Source organism: Trifolium pratense, linkage group LG1, assembly GCF_020283565.1.
Source record: "Trifolium pratense cultivar HEN17-A07 linkage group LG1, ARS_RC_1.1, whole genome shotgun sequence".
In the NCBI taxonomy this organism is placed as follows: Eukaryota; Viridiplantae; Streptophyta; class Magnoliopsida; order Fabales; family Fabaceae; genus Trifolium; species Trifolium pratense.
In genome coordinates this window covers 8969977-8990070 of record NC_060059.1, presented here as the reverse complement: position 1 = coordinate 8990070, position 20094 = coordinate 8969977, and the positions used below count along the sequence as shown (strand labels likewise).

Sequence of the window (20094 nt, the reverse complement as noted above, 5' to 3'; positions counted from 1 at the left end):
ACACACTTAACACATTCCAAATATAATTAAAACAATAAAATCTCAATCACTTATTAAGCAAACTATACATTAGGTATCTTAAATATCTTGATCAACCTCCATCACCTACCTTCACAGAAAAAAGAGTTACTTTTGACACCACCCTTTTTTCCAAATACTCCTTCCTTATCTTAGGGTGAGTGATCTAATACATTATGGTTGTGAGGAACTTGGAGATTGCACATAAAGAACTTATTAAATAATATAAAGTTAAAACATACACATTGTCACCACAATTTAAAATACACGTCCAACAACTTCATAAAATAAACATTACATGAAAAAGAGAAAGAAAAAAAAAAGTCCGAGAAAAATAAAAAATAAAAACTTACATAAGAGTAGTACAATCCTAGCATATAGGTAAAGGAGCACCATTCCAACTCTTTAGACATTCCAACATAGGATCAATGAACCTTCCATCACACAATGCTGAGAAAACCTTTTCACATTCCTCACCAGGTGATATAATTTTCTCACCTGTCAGCAAACTTGTCCCTAAAGTTTCTCTCAGAAACTTGTATAATGGATAAGACCTACATTCCTTAATCCTATTAGGAATTGCAGGGTTTCCATTTTCAACTTCAATTCTTGCACTTTCCACCTCTTTAGGCAAAAGGGTCGTGAGCTCTTCTTCAAAAGCTCCAATCTTTTGGAAAATTGAGGTGCTTGAATTTGCTTCATTATCACCATTTTGCAATGCATGATCAACTAATACATGTCTCAGCTTCTGCATTAGAGGGTATGTAGCATTACAAGGGTCGTCGATGTAAGCAAAAACATACTCACTTTCAACAACATTGAGCAAATGCTTCTCACTAAACCTTGATGGATGCAATTCACCATTTACACCAATTGTGAGAACTCTCTTAGCCACTTGACTCACAGTGTTCTTAACAGCACTTTTCAAGTTTTCCTCAATGTGCCTTAGATCAATTGCTTGGCACAATGCAACTAAGAAAGTGGATGACATGAGTTTCAATATTTCTACTGATTCAGCAGTTTTTCTTGATGAAATCAAGCCTAAAGAGTTCACATCTTGGTTATGTTGTTCGGCACTTTGAACATGAGTGGTGACAGGATTAGCAAGGTATTGAAGTTCTGAGCAATAAGATGCCATTGCAATTTCTGCTCCTTTGAATCCGTAATCCAAACTCGGATTGCGGCCCGCGGTTAGATTCGAAGGCAATCCGTTGTTATAGAAGTCATTCACAAGCTCAGAGAATTGAGCAAACAAGAGTTTTCCAATCGAAGCGATGGCTAAACGTGTGTTGTCCATTGAAACACCTATCGGTGTACCTTGGAAATTTCCTCCATGAAGTGCCTTATTCCTTGAAACATCAATAAGTGGATTGTCATTCACAGAATTTATCTCCCTCTCAATCATCTTTGTTGCGTGTCGAATCACTTCAATCTGCGGTCCAAGCCACTGCGGTGATGTTCGAAGCGCGTACCTATCTTGTTTAGGTTTCTGAAGTGGATTAGTCTCATGTAATTTTTGTGCAGCCTTAACATAATAACTTCCATCTAAAATATGTTCCATAATAGCCGCGGCCTCAATTTGACCAGGATGGTGTTTCAACTTATGAGTCAAATGATCAGTGAATTCCTGTTTTCCTTGCATAACTTCCGCGAAAATCGCGGATATAAGTTCTGATAGAACCACAAGTAAATTTGTCTCAAAAAGAACCAATGAAGCCAAACCTGATCCAACAGCAGTACCATTCACTAGTGCTAAACCTTCTTTAGCTTGCAACTCAAAAAAGCCACTTTCAATTCCAGCTAGTTGAAAAGCCTCTTTAGCATTGAGAACTTGTCCATCAGGTCCAATAGATTTTGAGTTTGGTCTTCCAATTAAAAGGCCAGCAACATATGACAAAGGAACTAAGTCACCTGATGCAGTGATTGTACCTCGTAATGGAAGACATGGTGTTATGTTATGGTTCAGAAATTTTGCTATTGCTTCCATTACTTCAAATCTGATTCCTGAATATCCTTGAAGCAATGTGTTGATTCTAACCAACATAGCTGCTCTTGTGGCCGTGTGAGGTAGGGTTTGACTCGATTCTGTTCCATTGCCGAAAATTCCAGCATTCAGAAATCTGTTGCAAAAAAGTAATTGTCAAATTGTGCTAGCGCTATTCTATGTAGCATCGACACTTCAGATTGAAAGTGTATCTGGTGTGTGGCACATGTCACACTGACACATGTGGATTAATTCATGCTAAGTCAAGCAATTGTATTGAATAAAATCATGTTAGTCTTAACTGCTGAATTAAGATTAATAAAATGATTAAGAGTCAATTAGGATGAATAAATTATGAACAGCTAGAAAACATGTTGACTAAGCCACATACATAAACAACAAGGATAATATTCCAAGTGACTCATGCCAAGTCAAAACAACAATTGTGTTCCATAAAGGTACAACTGTACAAGTACATTAAATTAATAGGTAGCACAATTATTTAGAGCCATAAATCAGGCCTGCAAAATGAGTGTACTCTTTATGAACTCCCCATGATGTTCTGCTCTTCATTAAATAAGGGGTAATTTAATTGTGACAATAACTATGGAGGACCTCCATAACGGTTATGGTGCCTCCATGCAGATGGACATGAAGGAATAACTATAATAAAGGTGGACAGTAACAGTACTAGTTAATGATTTGTCAGTCGAGCCATTATATTATGATAATGAGATTTATATTTTTAGAAGTGAGTTGAACCTAACTCAACTCTATAAAATCGGGTTGTAAGGGGAGTATTTCTCTTACTTATTATAAACATATATTCAGGTCATCTCACAACCGACGTGAGACTTCCTTAACACCCCCCATCCCCCCCCCCCCCCTCATGTCCAGCACTATTGGGCTTAGTGTGCGGATATAAATGGTGGATAGTCCGATCAGAAACCTGATAGCACGCGATCCAACGGATCATAGAGAGACTCTAATACCATCTTAGAATTGAGAATTGTACCTAACTCAACCCTACAAAATCAGTTTGTAAGGTGAAGATTGTCCTCACTTATAAACATATATTCAGGTCATTTCACAACCGATAACTTCTTTAACAAAAAGATATTTTCTGATAAAATTTACACCGGGACGAATCATTCAGAAGAATTCGAGTTTGATTTTTAATAGGAACAACTTTTTACCGAATTTTACTTACCTTGTGGTCCGCCTATCATATATTATAGTTTTGTGAGATATTTGGCCCACCCCCGATAACAATATTTATTGTAACTAAAACATAAATGAAGCACTCTAGTAAGTACAACTGAATTACTAACTACTCCCTCCAGTTTCATTTGTAAGTCAAAATTCTATTTTGCACATTTATTAAGGAGTAGCTTTTTGTTTTAATTTCATGTGATATTTCTATTAAAATTCCTAAAATGACCTTATAATTTACTCTTTTTTTTTTGCTTTCACCACCAGTTTAATCTGGTTCGGGGTCAGTTTTGACATCAAGTGATTCCAACCCCCTCCCGATCGTAGTTGCGGGGATCGAACCGTGATTCTCCCTACCAAGTTCAGCGTCAATCACCACTGAACCAACTAACGATTGATTACCTTATAATTTACATTGGAACTCTACCATTTATGTTAAAAAAAATAGAACAATTAATGAGGGTACTTTTGGAAGAGTAACATTAAATAAAATTGATTTTGACAACTTTTGTTTATATTTAAAACTAATTTTTTTTTATTGATTTTTGCTTAGTTATAAATAATGTGAGAGCGAGTATGAAACTTGTGTTCACATGAAATCTGAGGCTTTTTCTACCGTCACCCAAATTGTTTTGTTCTGTTTATAATAATCATCCATATTATTCGTACATTCATTATTTAATTTACAGATAATTTAGTTATAAAATTGTACATAGTATAGTACATTTATTTATTAGGTGAAGAACACAAATCAGTTTTATTAAAAAAAGAAGCAGAAAAGAAAAAATCAACCAACGTGTACCTTAAATAACAAGAATGCATATATTTTCAATTTTGTCTGAAAAATAAAGATAAGATTTGTGACAGTGACAGAGAAATAATTGGGAATGGATGATACTAACGGAAAACCAAACACATGTGTACTACCAAAACAAAACAAGAAAGACAATTCAATTTGTTTTGCCACCGTACAGTTACTGTTTTAGACGGCTGGACCCACATACCGTCCATGTCAATGATTATTTATTAGTTTTCACAAGGTTCAAAATAAACTCAAATAAATGTAGCACTTGAAATTTTAGTTCATGTAATTGTAGTAAGATACACTAATATATATTCTATTTATAAACTTAGCTTTTTACTGTAAATAATTTTGAGTAAAAGCAACTGTTTCTAGCCATCTAATAAGAAATAAATCAAATATCATTAAATTCTATATTAAAATAATTAAGTAAATTAAAAATTGTTTGATCAGTCTTATGCGGTTGAGATCATCTACTACATATAACTATAACTACGTAACGTGATTACAACAAGTGTTACACATCTGTCACTTTATTATCTTCATTGAAAAGAGGTTTATTGAGAGTTACACTGCATCTTATTAAATTTGTTGGTTAAGTTTGCGGCAAATATCTTTTTTCTTATATTATATGTAGAGCTGTAAAAAGGGCCTTAAGGGGCCGGCCCTTTAAGGGGCGGACCCACTTATTCCTGGTTATTACTTTTATTTAAATTTTAAATAATTTTTCTAGTGTCGTGAACTTATTCTCTTTTTCTTCAATCAGCACTGTCCACGATCGGCACCCTAAAAAAACTGTGTTTAAAATTTAAATAAAATTAATAATCAGGAATAAGTGGGTCCGCCCCTTAAAGGGCCGACCCCTTAAGGCCCTTTTTACAGCTCTAATTATATGACACGAGTGGTTAATTAATTTATGGGCTTAATTAGTAAAATGGTCCCTTAAAGACATTTTTGGTTTCAGATTAGTCCCTTAAAGAAAAAAAGGTCCAAATAGGTCCCTTAAAGAAAAAAAAGTCCAAATAGGTCCCTTAAAGACATCTCCGTTAATCAGTTTGGTCCCTAAAAAGAGGTCCAAATAGGACCAAACTGATTAACGGAGATGTCTTTAAGGGACCTATTCGGACTTTTTTTTCTTTAAGGGACCTATTTGGACCTTTTTTTCTTTAAGGGACCAATCTGAAACCAAAAATATCTTTAAGGGACCATTTTACTAATTAAGCCTTAATTTATGTAACCCCGATCACAAGTAACACACATTCATTATTTACGTTTTATGAACAAAAAATTAACAAACAAAATTACAAAAAAGGAATAGTTCCAATCTACAAGGAAAAGAAAAATCAACTTATGACATGACCCACTGCCAAACTACATCTAGCAGATCACTGGCAATCCACCTACCCCCAACTTAGGGGAAATATAAATATTCAGGTTGATAAACCAATCCATTAATGAATTTACCAAAACCAAGACACAAGTTATTATTATTATTATTAATATCGCACCAACATATGCTAACATACTGTTTAATTAATCCTCCATCCGGTAAATCCAAAAAAAAATAAAAAAATACTTCATCCAGTTCTATATACAGAAACATTTTATTTTTTAGATTTCATTATATAATTGATGTATCTGGACAATAATATAGTTTAAATATATAAATTTTATAATGAATTTAAAAATTGAAATGTTTCTTATATATAGAATCGGAGGAAGTAGTACTCAATCATCCCAAAATATATTTTACCCATAAATAAATTTCGATAAGTACTCTTGACCAAAAAATAATTTAGATAAGTACTTCCTCAATTTTAAATTATAAGTAAAAAACAATATCTTAAATTATAAGAATAAATAATTAATTTATCATTTTCAAAATTTATTTTTGTTTTATCGGTATCTTAAGAAATACTAGTATGCATGTATCTTAATTTTGTTTTTAATAAGAGTAGAATAGAAAAAAAAAAAAGAAAGAAAACTCCAACGATTCATTATCTTGATTTGATAGCTTTATACTAAAACATCTGGTGTTAGTTTTTTCACTTCAGATATTGGACTTTTACACTTAATTCTTTTCGTCCCTTACTCAAACCATTTAAAGTACTAGTTATTAAGTGGAGATTAAATGTTATTGTTTTTTTTTTTGACTAAATTTATTAAGTGGAGATTAATTGTTATTGTTTTTTTTACTAAATTAATTGTTATTATTGTTATGTATTGATATTTATAATAATTTTTTATAAAGAATTTCAATAAAAAATATTCTATAAAATCACTTTATCATATTAATTTTTAAATATAAATATAATTTAAACATCAGAATTTGACATCAGTCATCGTATACCAAATAAATTTTATAAGTTTTCCAATTTTATATTTATTCATTTCTCTCTTCAAAATCAGAGTACATTAAAACTTAGTGTATACGAGCATACAATGTTAAAAAAAATAGTGTCTTCAAATATGAGTGTTGTTTTTAAAATATCTATAATGATATTTGATTAAAAATTTATACCGAAAATGCATACATTACATATTAGTAATAAATTTAGTCAAAAAATAAAATAAAGATAAGTTTCATAAATTGATACTATGTTTTTTGATAAACCAAATGTATCATTCGCGTGTAACTGCGAAGACCAATCCCTCGAGGTAACTGAGATTCATTTAAAGGGTTGACATCTTCCAACAAATTGATACTATGTTTTACAAATAATAAATAATAAATAAAATAAAATTACCTTATGAGTTCATTTTGGAGAGCACCACCTTGTTTTGTTCTCCTATGTGAGGTTGCACCAAATCCAGTGGTAACTCCATAACTATCAGTCCCATTATTCAAACTTTCAACAACCCAATCACTACAAGCTTTAACAGCGGCGCGTGTTTCTTCGTCAAGTTTAACCGTCACACCGTTATTATGGGTTGCAATTGCAGCCACTTGTGATATTGTTAAACCTTTTCCACCTAACGGCACAACCGGTTTCCGGTATTCCTCAACCATTTTTTTCACCTCATCTAGGTGACTACCCCTCATACAATCCGCAGCCATACCCCAATTCAATGGGTCATTATTCTTAGTCGTAATGCAAAGATTCAATGATGAATTACCGTTACAACCATTGTTGACATGTTCCATGATGTTTTGTTTGGAGAAATTAAGGTTAATTTAGATAGATCTCTTGTACTTTGTGTTTTTTGTTTTTGTGATGAAGGGTTGCGTTACGTAGTTATAATATATTGTATTGTATAGGGGAGGGAATTGGGGGAATAGGTGAATGGCAGTTAGGAAATGTAACAAAAACGGAAATTTATATTTTTTAGATCATAGGAAAAGGAAAAAGATTAGTCAAAAAAAAAAAAAAAAGGGAAATTTTGTTGTATTTGGGAAATTTTTTGTAGGAAATAAAATTTTCCTGAAAAAAGAGGGAAAAAAGGGATGTATATATAGATGGGTTGGTGGGCATTGAATGGGGGGAGTGTAGGTGGGTAAGCTGCTGATGGGTTAGTTGAGAATGTTACGTGGCCGTTAGATCAACATGAGAATGGAAGGTTAAGATGTGACACGTGGTTAGGTGAATTTTGTGAGTAGATTTTTGCTAACAATAAAGATAATATAACCATGAACATAAGTGGTAGATACTTGAGTTACTTAATCATTTGGTCCTGAGTTCGATTCCGTGTGAAGAAGCATTTATTAGAGATGTCAATCTCTTAAATGAATCTCAGTTACTTCGAGAGAATTAGTTTCTGCAGTAGTGCGCGGAAGATATATTTGGTTTTTAGAAAAGGGTCATGTTAACATGTGCATCAAGGGCACATGTTAAGGTATCTAAAAATAGAAATATGCATTTAATAACATAAAAAAATTTAATGTTTAAAAAGTATAATGCACAAGTTACAAGAGAATATTACTACATTTGTATTCTTAACATGTGCCCTTGGTGCACACGTTAACATTTTCCTTTAGAAAATATAGGTAATATAGGAGGGGGAGGTGAGGTTGATAGTGGGGGTGGGACTTTGTCCAAATTATTATTACTTCATCAGATTTTGTTTTGGGTTTGTTTGGTTTGGCCCACTCCTTGCCGCAAATTTAACCAACACATATTTAATAAAAGATGAGGTGTAATTCTCAACGAAGATAACAAAGCGACATATACGTAATACTTGTTGTAACTGTTTCACGTAGTTATATGTAATACTTCTCTGTTCCATTTTATAAGATATTTTTAACTAAATGTAGTATTCATGTATTTTGTTTTGACCATATTTTTCTAACAGTATATAAATGTAAATATTATCCTATGAAATCTTGTTTGATCTGTTACGATGAGTATTTTTAAAATATCAAATTTCTATAATTTTTACTAATAGAAAATTAAAGGTATTCGTAATCGAAATTATGCATTGGCATACGTGTAGTGGTCAATGCGGTCTTATATTTTGGGACGAAGAGAGTAGATGATCTCAAGTGCATAAAAATGTTCAGACGATTTTAATTTATTTAATTATTTTAATATAGAATTTAATCACATTCATTAATTTCTGCGTCAAATTCGTTTCCCAAAGCGACCTACCTGTTTTATTTAAACTCGTCTTGATTTTAATCCGTACAAGATATATAGGGTAAGGGTAAAATAGGCGACCTACTTAGGAGATAGTGTTCAAAAAGTCACTTCATACTGCCACTTAGTGAATTGCTTGGATGACCAATTAGGGACGGACACATGAATTTTGAGTTGTACATATTTATATAAATTTGTAGAAAAAGAAAAAAGATATTTGCCGCAAATTTAACCAACAAATTTAATAAGATGAGGTGTAATTTTCAATAAACCTCTCTTCAATGAAGATAACAAAGTGACCGATGTGTAACACTTATTGTAACCGCGTTACGTAGTTATACTTATATGCAGTAGATGATTTCAACTGCATAAAACCGATCAGACAAATTTTAATTTTTTTAATTATTTTAATATAGAATTTAATGATATTTGATTTATTTCTTATCAGATGGCTAGAAACAGTTGCGTCAAATTCGTTTTCCAAAGCGACCTAACTGTTTTGCTTAAACTAGTCTTGATTTTAACCTGTACAAGATAAGGTAAGGGTAAGATAGGCGACCTACTTAGGAGATCGTGTTCAAAAAGTCACTTCATACTGCCACTTGGTGAATTGCTTGGATGACCAATCAGGGAGGGACACATGAATTATGAGTTGTGGGAGCAACATATTTATATAAATTTTTAGCATTAACATATATAATAATTCATTTTAATACAAATAAATAAATTTCTCTGTCTCACACATTGAAAGACCAAAATTAGGGGTGATCGCGGTGCGGTTTGGTTCGGTTTTGAGCATAAAAGTCATCCTAACCGCGAGATAAAAATGCATGCGGTTCGGTTTGGTTCGGTTGATTTTTAAAAAGTCATCCAAACCAAACCAAACCAAACCAATGCGGTTTGGATCGGTTCGGTTGGTGCGGTTTAAAACATAACGATTGTACCGAACAATTTTAAGCATAAAAAAATAATAAAAAATTGAAGTTCCAAAATAACATTGTAGTACCAACAAAAATTATTTATCCAAAATAACATTATAGTAACTTACAATTTTAAATATATAAAAAAATTGAATTTTCAAAATAACATCACGGTACCGATAAAATTTGTTTATTTAAAATAACATTACAACGCCAAAATAAAATTTCAGTACAAAAAATAAAAACAACTTGAAGTTCGATTAATTTGGTCGACTGACTTGGTAATTGGGCATGTATATTGGAATATAAATATATTTTCTTTTACGATATTGGAATATAAATATATAATAGTAACTTAATGCGGTTTTTGCGGTTATTCGCGGTTTTTGCGGTTTGCGGTTTGCGGTTCAGTAAGAAAGCCATCCAAATACATCCAAACCAAATGCGGTTTTTGCGGTTTTCGGTTTGGTTTGGTTCGATTTGCGGTTTTACTTTTGGATTGGTTCGGATACGATCACCCCTAACCAAAATAATTGTCTTTTATGTATGGGCAACTTATTCTATTAAAAAGTGAGATTATCTCTATGTGTAGCTTTTTTTTTTTAAATCATGGGTCACTCCGTTCTAGTCCATTTTTTCAGCAAGTTAAATGAGGAGCGTCAATTTAAGAAGTCGAGTTCAAAATTTTAACTCTACCTAGTTAAAATAGCGGGTTAAATAGATTGACTTGATAGACTAATTAGCCCATTTTAAATGAGAGGCTTTTGGCACGTATATTTTGTCCTAACAAGAGATTTCGACGTTAAAACGAATGTTTAAAACTTTGAGAGAAAGCTTTATTAGTTTTTTGTCTACAGTTTTATTCAGTTTAAAAAATTAGTCTCTACATTTATACGACAAAAGAATAGAATATTAAATTTACATAAAATAATTAAGTTTAATAAACTAATAATTGTTGATTACATTGAATTTTAGCTATTCTTCACGTATCTTGAAGAATGACGTGCATGCCAATAGCTCTTTATTTTTTTTTCTAGTCTATCTCATTTTCTATGTGTCTCTTTTATCTATTATTCTCTCATCAAACAATCAAAGTTGAGTCACTAACTATTTTCTCTTCTATATATAATTAAATCACCAAAGCCACTAAACCTTTTTACATCTTAATGGTAGCAACCCCCCACCAATTCCTATTTTTAATGAAAGTCATTTTGTAGTTGGTAGGATGTGGTGGAGTAAACCTTTAGGTGACTTCAATCAAATATGAATATAGATTTTCTTTTATTATAGTTTTAATTCAGAGATGTTTCATTATAAAAAATAAAATAAAATAAAATAAAGAGGCGTTTCAAGGATTTTAGAGCTTCTAGTGTTGGTTTATTATTATTATTATTATTATTATTATTATTATTATTATTATTATTATTATTATTATTATTATTATTATTATTATTATTATTATTATTATTATTATTATTGGGAATGGAACTACTTTTGAAGCTGGGAAAAATTTAAATTTCCTGATTCAAATCACATTTCACAAATTTTATTATGTCTCCACAAAGAGTGAGGGAGACAGGAATTTTGAGTAGTAAGGACAATATTTACATATAAATTTCTAATAGTAAATATATATGAAATATTACAATTATCATTTGTGAGTTTCTTATTTCTAAAATTAAAAAAAATAAAATAAGTGCTTAAAAAACATATGATTAAATAAGTTTTTTGTCCCTAAATATATAATGAACTTTGAATATTGTAGTATCTATAAAAATAAAAATAAGATGTTTTTATCTGCATTAAAGTTTATGTTTTGTTTCTGATTCTTAATGGACAAAATTTAGAGTATAACTAATTTGCTCCATTTACTATGTTCTTGATATGTTCTTTTATCCTAAATTTTAATATCTTCTTGATATTTCTCGAATATAATATAAACATATATAAAGAGGTTTAACATAAACATGTTTTTCTTTTTACTCAAAAATGAACTAGTATTTAAAAAATCAATAATGTGATTATATATTTACAATTTTATTTTATCATATCCTATTTCATCTTATCCTAAATTTTATAAGATCATGTTTACACCTGAAACTTAAATTCCATGCAGATTGAAGAGACAAAATAAATAAATAAAAAATAGGCTTTAATGCAGTTTTGATCCCCCTATTTTGAAAAACCTGAACTTTTGATCCCCCTATTTTAAAACTCGGCACTTTTGATCCCCCTATTTTAGTTTTTTGTTAGTTTTAGTCACCCACCTCAATTTGGTCAAACTTTTGCTTATGTGTCATGCTCACTGATGACGTGGCATTGTACATGTGGACAAACAATTTCCTTAGATAGTGTCCCGAGCCCCAATCTTTTGCTTCTTTGATTGCAGTGATGTAAACACGATCATCTTTAAGGAATCCCATTGCAAAACATGCATCTCTATAGGTCAAATATTGTGTGTCACCAATTTTTCTGAGATCATCATAGCAAGTTGTCCACATGTACAATGTCACGTCATCAGTGAGCATGACACATTAGCAAAAGTTTGACCAAATTGAGGTGGGGGACTAAAACTAACAAAAAACTAAAATAGGGGGATCAAAAGTGCTGAGTTTTAAAATAGGGGGATCAAAAGTTCAGGTTTTTCAAAATAGGGGGATCAAAACTGCATTAAAGCCTAAAAAATAAAAATAGAACAAGATATTTCCACTGTAACGCGCAATCCTAGTTTTCATTTTAATCTTAACCTACCTACGAGTTTCTCGCGCCCTATTTTTACTCACCCGCTATTTACAAGTTTCTCGAGCGTCGTATTTTTACTCATTTGCTACCTACGACTTTCTCGCGCGCTCTATTTTTAGTCATCCGCTATTTATTATGAGTTTTTCGCGTGTCCTATTTTTACTCATTCGCTACTTACGAGTTTCTCGCACGCCCTATTTTTACTCATCCGCTACGTACGAGTTTCTCGCGCCCTATTTTTACTCATCCGCGACTTAAGTAGTAAAAATGAGAAATTTGAGGAAAAACACTGTCTGCTACTTAAGTAGCGGATGATATTTGAGAAATTCGTAGGGTGGCAAAAGAAACTCTTATAGTACAAACTAAGTTCAAATCATTCAAAACAAATTATTTATATTTATATTTATTTTTAATTTTAGTTTTTATTATTATAATTTATTCGGGCTTACGGGCCTCCCGTGGCCCATTTGGGCTAGCCCATATTTTTATCGGGCTTTATCGGGCCGGGCTAAAAAACCGGAAACAATTTGGGCTAGGATTTTCAAGACCCAAGCCCGGGAAAAAATCGGGCTTGACAGGCCGGCCTATTCGGGCTAGCCCATTTTTATAGCTCTACAATTTTCAAATGTTTTAAATGTTTGATTTCACTTATGCCCTTATTTATTATTAGAGAGAATATTAAAAATAAGTAAATTAGTTGAATTAAGAGTAATTAAATAAGGATATACATACATGGTATAAGTTTAAATTTATAGGAATATTAAATGAAAATAACTATTTACAATGTGTTTTCTTGATCTGTGTGATTTTTTCAAAGTGTTTCTTATAAAAAGGACTGGAGGGAGCATTCAATAATGTCTCAATAAATATTAAATTAATCGACTTTATTCTTTTGACGGTAATTAATGAAATTTATTATTGAATAAAAAATGTTAAGTAAAATTAACTATATTGATTTAATAAATAATCTTACAGCTTAAAAATTCAAAATAAAATTAAATTTAGTATTTCTTTTGGTTTTTATTGTAAGCAAAAAATAATTTTTTAGATTTATTAAATTAAATAACTAATATATAAAATAGCTATATTATTTATTTAATAAATTTAAATTTTTTAATTTTATTTATAATAGTGATCAAAATCAATATTAATTTTTTTTAATGAAAAATGAATATTAATCAGTAGTATTTATTAGTAATGCCAACTACTAGCTAGAAAGCAGGTGTATTCAGACATGTTTTCTCACCTATTGTTCCACCAGATAAATTGACCTTTTTTTTTTTAAACAACCAAATAAATTGACTTATTCATCATCAATATTCATTAGTGACATTCTAATTCTTATAGAATAATGGTAATTCTTGTTTTGTAAATAAATAAAAAAAGTGGAATATTTTATATGTCAAACCTTCACATTAATTTTAGACATCAATTATAAGTAAAGAAAAAATGTCAAATTTTTTGAAATTTTGTTTCTAAAGTTGTTCTAATTGATAAAAACAAATGTGTTTCTTTTACAATGGAGTTGAAAATCGAATCCAAATTCTCTAGCATACATAGTGACTTAGATAAACATAAATGTGTTTTTTTTTTCTTCAATGAAGCTGGGAATCGAACCCAATTTTTTTAATTTACTATCCAAACTACTCAACATTAAACCAAACTCAATGACTTAAATAAACATAATTGTGTATATACACATAAAAAATATAAATATTAGCACTTTTGTATGTGAATTGATTTGATAGTGGATGTAAATGACCCACCTCCAAATTGGTTTGGTTTGTCATGCCTCCCTGCTAAAATTCTCCTCGGACAAGGACTTTTGCTTGACTTCCAAATACACCGATTCATTAATTATTTTTCTTCTTTGACACACCGATTAATTAATTTGGTTAGGAAATTATCATTAGCAAAGTTCATTACTATTACTTGTGGGGAGAATCCATTGTGTGTCCATGTTCAACTTTATTTCACTAGTAGAAAAATGACTTTTGGTTTAGAGATTCCACTACTGGTATGTGAATACCAGTAGTGAAATACATTTGACCAAAGGATTTCACTACTGATATTTTAATACCGGTAGTGAAAAGTTCATAGACAAGGGATTTCACTACTGGTTTTCTTAAATCAGTAGTGAAAACTAGACACGGTGGCAATATTGTAATTACATTAAAATTTGTTTTAATTGTATTTCACTACCGATCTAGGATTCACCCGTAGTGGAATCCTATTAGTGTTATTAATTTGTTCATATTCTCATTCATTCCCAATTTGTTCATACGCGAGCCTCTGCAACTCTAGAAAAAAGAAAACTCTCCAAACCCTAGTTCTTCACAATCGTCCCAAGTTCACAATCAAAACACTAAATCAAAACACTCCTGCGCCAAATCCCAATCATTCTCCAATCTCTCCATTCTCCAATCTCCAATTTCATTCGATTTCATTCGTTCCCAATTTCTTCATCGTCCCAATTTCTTCCCTTGCGAGAACACACAGCGCCATCGTCCCTAATTTCTTCCCAATTTTCATTCCCAAATCGCCAAATCCCTAAAAATCCCAATTTCTTCAATCATTCTCCAAACCCTAGACGGCGACCCCTTTATCATTCTCCAAATTTGCTTCAATCTGCGGTGACAAGCTTCAATCTGCGGTAACAATCCCTTTTTCTCTCTATTCTTCATTTTTTTATAACCTAAATTCAATTCATATTTTAAATTTTTATCTTCAATTTGGTTTATTAGGTTACCAGTGGAGTTGGGTTGCTTCTGCTCGATTTGTTTGGATAGAAAGAGTTGGGTTGGTGTTTATCAGTTCCTCAAGGTGCGTTTTTTCACACTTTTTGTCTTTTATTTTCACTGAAATACGAGAGACCTGCGGCCCTTTGTGTGTTGTTCTGCTTTTTCTGCTGTGCCATGCGTTTTTTGGTGTGTTTGAGGGTAATCCTCTTGTTGGGAGGAATGGGTATTGATTTTGCTTATTGGTTAAAGAGTGTTGTTACAATAATATGAATATGGTATTTAATTTGAGTTAATTATCTTATTATGTTTAATTTATGTTATTGATTGAAGACAGCCAGAAGCGACACCGGCAGAGTATGCAAGAGCTAACAAAGAGCTTAGAAAGCTAAGTGGTTATGTGCAACTTATTAATGAGTTGAAGGCCAAACAGAAGGTAATTTTATGGTTATGTGGTTCTTTGTCTTGAAGTTATGATATTCAACTAATGATTTGGCAGCATAGACGATCTTATTTTGGAAAAAAGACTACTTTTTTATGTTGAAGAATCACTAAGTTATGTTATTAAGTTTAGTTAAAATTGGAAGTATTGTGTGGCTTAATAGTGGACCGGAGTTTAACTAGATTTATCCTTCTTAAAAGGGGAGAGAGTGTTATTTTGTTGTCTAAAGATATGTTTTTGACTTCATTCTTGAGTGTTTTTTATCTTGTAGCCAATTTTTTATGATGATTATATTGTTTTATCTGGTGCTATTTGTTTGATTGATGAGCTTTTTCTTGAGTGTCATAAATTTTGACATGTATTGATCACCATACCCTGCATTTTTCTAACATAAAGTGTAACCAAATTAAAACTGCCTGTCACAATGGTCATTGACATGTGAGTCTGCATTAAGAAAGCTCGGGATCTGCCTTAAGCGCTAACTGTTTGTCACAATGGAAACTTTTGCTTAGGAAATGCAAGAAATTTTGTTCATAATATAAGAAATCTAGGAAAATTATCAGATTTTCAGAACTGTTTGCAGCCTTAGTTTGAGAATGGAAATGCCATAACTTCACAAACATTATTGTCAATTCAAAACTCCCGGATGATAATTGTTGGTTGGGTGAATTCAATTGTTTAACTATCAATTCATATTTCTTAACTTTAGCATTATTATATCATGATAATGAATTTATACTATGTAGTTTAGTTTTAGGGTTTAACTTCAAATTTGAGATCTTTGATGCTGTTCAGTATCTATTCTAGCTGCGGATCTTGAAAAAAACAGTTACACACAACTAATTTGAGTTATTTTCCCTAATTTAGTTTTTTATACATCTAAATGATGGAAATTGTGATTACTAATCTGAATCTAGGAAAAATTATATAATGCTTTGAAATAGCAACTTATGAGAGATATGTAATTGAGCTGTGCACTGCTTTAACTAGATGTTTCTTTCGAGAAATGTTTGGATTAGATTGTGATGAGAATGACTCATTCGTGGTTAAGTGGGAAGACGCTCAAGTTGAGCTGAAAGCCCAATGAGAGTGCATTCCCTTTTGGGTTTGGCCCATTTGTATGTTTGGTTTTGACTAGGAGGGTTGGTGGTTAAACTTCTAATCTGGACCATAATAATTAAGCACTGTAACCCTAAGCATTGGCTGCTGGAGATGTTGGCGCAGTTGGCTAAACTCCGTGATCAATTGTTGTATTCTTGTGTGTGTTTATTTATCTATCTGCTTTCTTTAAAAATGAGTTTGATGTTCTAAGAATTTGGGTATAAGGTGAATAGTAATACATAAATGTTGAATATTATCACATATCTGAACTATAGAGTATAGACTTTAGCAAAACTAATCCTTGTATAAATTATAATATGCATGTTGTTCAATGGATTATGTGGTCAGAAAAGTACTCATTGATTGTAAAATTCACTGTATAAATATATATTCAATGTGTTGATTCTCTTTTTGTTGTTTTACTTCTACAGAATTGAGATATTTCAAATGCAATGAAGGCTAGGTGTATCTCATTCTTTCCTTGATCTTCCGATGGCACTAACAACAAACAAAGTTTCACGCGGTCCTATCTTGACTAACAGAACAACACTTTGTAGATTAAATGGAGACCACTATTTTTCCTCATCCGCAAGGATCAATAGAATACAGTTTTCAAGAGTTAGACTTGAACAGGGCAATCTGAACAATGGAGTTTTCCTCAATGAGAGATCAACCTTATTCAATGACTGGTTTCGGTCCGTAAATGGAAAACCAGTTAGTTTAATCTCCAAGACATCTTCTGTCTCATGTAAATCAACAGGAGCAAATAATACTGAAGAGAAAGAATGTGTTACAACTTATGATGATGTTTCTGATTTAACTAGGTAACAAAATTAAAATATTGACGTAGTTCATATTCATCCCTTTTGTTACAATTTTTGTGCCGTTTCCTTTGTCTGAACTAGTACCAATTTTATTGTATCTTTCTTTGTCTTCGTATCATGTTGATGATGACATGCAATTTTCTCACAAATGAAAATTGCAAGATTGAAACTTACACATTAGAGACATTTTCACATGTGCAGAAGACATGCCGAAAATGAGAAAAATGATCGTGCTCGTTCTGTTCGTGGCTTGGCTGAAGCTTATAGATTTGCCTGTAATGATGCGAAGTTTCTCTCGCGGTATTTCCATTAACCCGACTACGTTGGTCAACATATTTTTTGGAGTTATTGGAGGGTTAAGATTTATCTGGTGAGTTATAGAATAGTTAATTATTTAATTTTAATGCATCTGATTTTTCGGAGAGGTTTTCGTCACAGCACGGACATAAGCTTTAGCACTAGCAGCAATGGCCTTGACAAACGTACAGGCCTAGCCAGCTTTGAACCAGTTCACCAAAACCCTTGACAAAAACCTAGCCACAAGCTTGTTCAAGATACTTCTGAAGTACAGGCCTGAGGATAAGCAAGAAAAGAAGGAGAGGCTATTGAAGAAGGCTCAGGCAGAGGCTGAGGGAAGAACAGTTGAAACTAAGAAGCACATTAATGTGAAATTTGGTCTTAAACATGTTACCTGGCTTATTGAGCAGAACAAAGCCCAGCTTGTTGTGATTGCTCATGATGTGGACCCAATTGAATTGGTTGTCTGGCTTCCAGCATTGTGCAGGAAGATGGAAATTCCATACTGTATTTTTGTAGTTTACTTAAATTGAAGTATTTTTGTAGTTTGTCTCTAAAAGTAAGCAGTGGTCTCTGTTGATGCTATTGGCTTATTATTAAGTGTCTTTGTTTTTGCAGATAATCACAATGCTTTGACAATTGTTAGCATATGGTTCCCAGTGGTTTTCGTATGTGCATCACTGTTTTGGACTGTTTATTTTGGACTATTTTAGGATGGTTTTATGAAGATCGAAGTGTTCGTTGATTTTGCAATGTTGTTCGAGGTGTTTGAGATGAAGATCCTAAAGGGAAAGAAATGGAGAGAGCATTGATGAGGCTACTTGGAAATTCAACATCACTAGCTTCATGTCGTTTTCATTAGTGATAAATTAGTTGGTTCTATGGATAGAGTTTTGACTTTTCATATTAATGGGCTGTATATGCTTGGAATTAGACTAGATAATTAGTGATAATGTTAAGCATTGACTTTTAATGTGTTGAATGTAACTTGTTAGGAATTGACAATGACTTGTGGAAAATAATATTCGGAATTATGTCAATTTTCTTGTGCGTTATTAGCTACTAGTAATTTCAAGGTTGTACGTATAATTTCTGCGCCGGAAGACCATATAATTAATATGCAGGCACAAGAAGCTACAAAAAAATGAAAAAAAAATAAAAATAAAATTAACATACCACTACTGATATTTATAACAATCAGTAGTGAAAACTACACATACCACTACGGGTAAGAGTAATGACCCGTAGTGGAATCCTCAATTCTTAAAAAAAAAAAACTGGAAACCATACATACCACTACGGATATGTGTAAATACCCGTAGTGGAATCTCATACATACCACTACGGGTATTTGTAAATACCCGTAGTGGAATCCCCAATTCTTAAAAAAAAACTGGAAACCATACATACCACTACGGATATTGTAAATACTCGTAGTGGAATCTCATACATACCACTACGGGTATTTGTAAAAACCGACGTGGAATCCCCATAATTTTAAATAATAACTACAGTGGAAACCATACATACCACGACGGGTATAAAAAGACCCGACGTGGAAAGTGTATACTTACAACGTCGACTGCGTTTACTACTGGCCGCGGCCAGTAGTGGAAAGTCTGTAATACCAGTAGTTGTATCTCCTTTCTGCACTAGTGTTTTCAACAATTTTTTTGAAGAATGTAATCTCGTCAAATGACAATGAAAACTTTATACTAATAATATGTTAATTTAAAAGTTTAGAATTACTCCTTTAATATTTATTATAAAAAGAATAAAAACATAAAAATCAATAAATTTATTTATTGTAATTTTTTGAATTTTTTTTTTCTGTCATAACTTAACAAGTCACTCATTAGAGATTGTATAATTGAGACAAACTAATCTATAAAAATTGTCTTAATTTTTGTCCACAATGTCATCAATAAGTCCTACCACAGTTTACACACCTATATGTAGGCGCGGTCCACTATAAAATTATAGTGAAACCGTTCGATCTAAGGGTCTGTTTGATAAAACTTATGGACGGTGCAAGATTTATATTAAGTACCCCTTCGTAATACTTTATAAGTAAAAATGCAATTTTTAGATTTATTGTATATTTAATGTATCTGATCTATAATATAGACTAAATACTCATACAATGAACCTCAAAAGCGTATTTTTTCTTATAAAATGTTGCGGATGAAGTGTATATTTAAGGTTCTCTTTCATGTTGTGCCGCATACCAACTAACATGGTAAACATTGTTTTCCATTGTCATTTTGTTTTAATGCTCTTGCATGCCCTCTTCACACATAGGCACCGAGTGACTCATACGTAGTGAGGGGTCCTTGTCCACACAAGGAACTAAGGTAGGTCCGTCCCTCATCACATTTTACTAAATCATCATGAGGCTCCCAAAGAGGGTACTAAATATCATCTTCAAAAAATATCTAAA

General features: G+C 32.0%; 2 protein-coding genes across 6 annotated transcripts; one reads left to right on the top strand and one right to left on the bottom strand.

Annotated features, from left to right (window-relative positions):
- Positions 1 to 216: 216 nt before the first annotated feature.
- Positions 217 to 7442, bottom strand: LOC123919623 (phenylalanine ammonia-lyase 2). Its single transcript, XM_045971587.1, has 2 exons — positions 6764 to 7442; positions 217 to 2138 (listed from the first exon to the last, which is right to left on the bottom strand). The coding sequence occupies exons 1-2, from the start codon at positions 7159 to 7161 to the stop codon at positions 389 to 391; spliced, it is 2148 nt and encodes a 715-aa protein (XP_045827543.1). The 5' UTR covers positions 7162 to 7442; the 3' UTR covers positions 217 to 388.
- A 7013-nt stretch (positions 7443 to 14455) lies between these two features.
- On the top strand, positions 14456 to 18694 carry LOC123919603. Of its 5 annotated transcripts, none has more exons than XR_006813287.1 (6): positions 14456 to 14905; positions 14997 to 15075; positions 15328 to 16692; positions 16965 to 17357; positions 17559 to 17727; positions 18273 to 18694. XR_006813287.1 is itself a non-coding variant. In XM_045971563.1 (6 exons), the coding sequence occupies exons 4-6, from the start codon at positions 17026 to 17028 to the stop codon at positions 18274 to 18276; spliced, it is 435 nt and encodes a 144-aa protein (XP_045827519.1). In that variant the 5' UTR covers positions 14517 to 14905; positions 14997 to 15075; positions 15324 to 15426; positions 16965 to 17025; the 3' UTR covers positions 18277 to 18694. The 5 variants fall into 5 exon arrangements, 1 of the variants encoding a protein (XP_045827519.1); XR_006813285.1 differs by having other exon boundaries at positions 14458 to 14905; positions 15324 to 16692; XR_006813284.1 differs by having other exon boundaries at positions 14512 to 14905; positions 15328 to 15426.
- The last annotated feature ends 1400 nt before the right edge of the window (positions 18695 to 20094 follow it).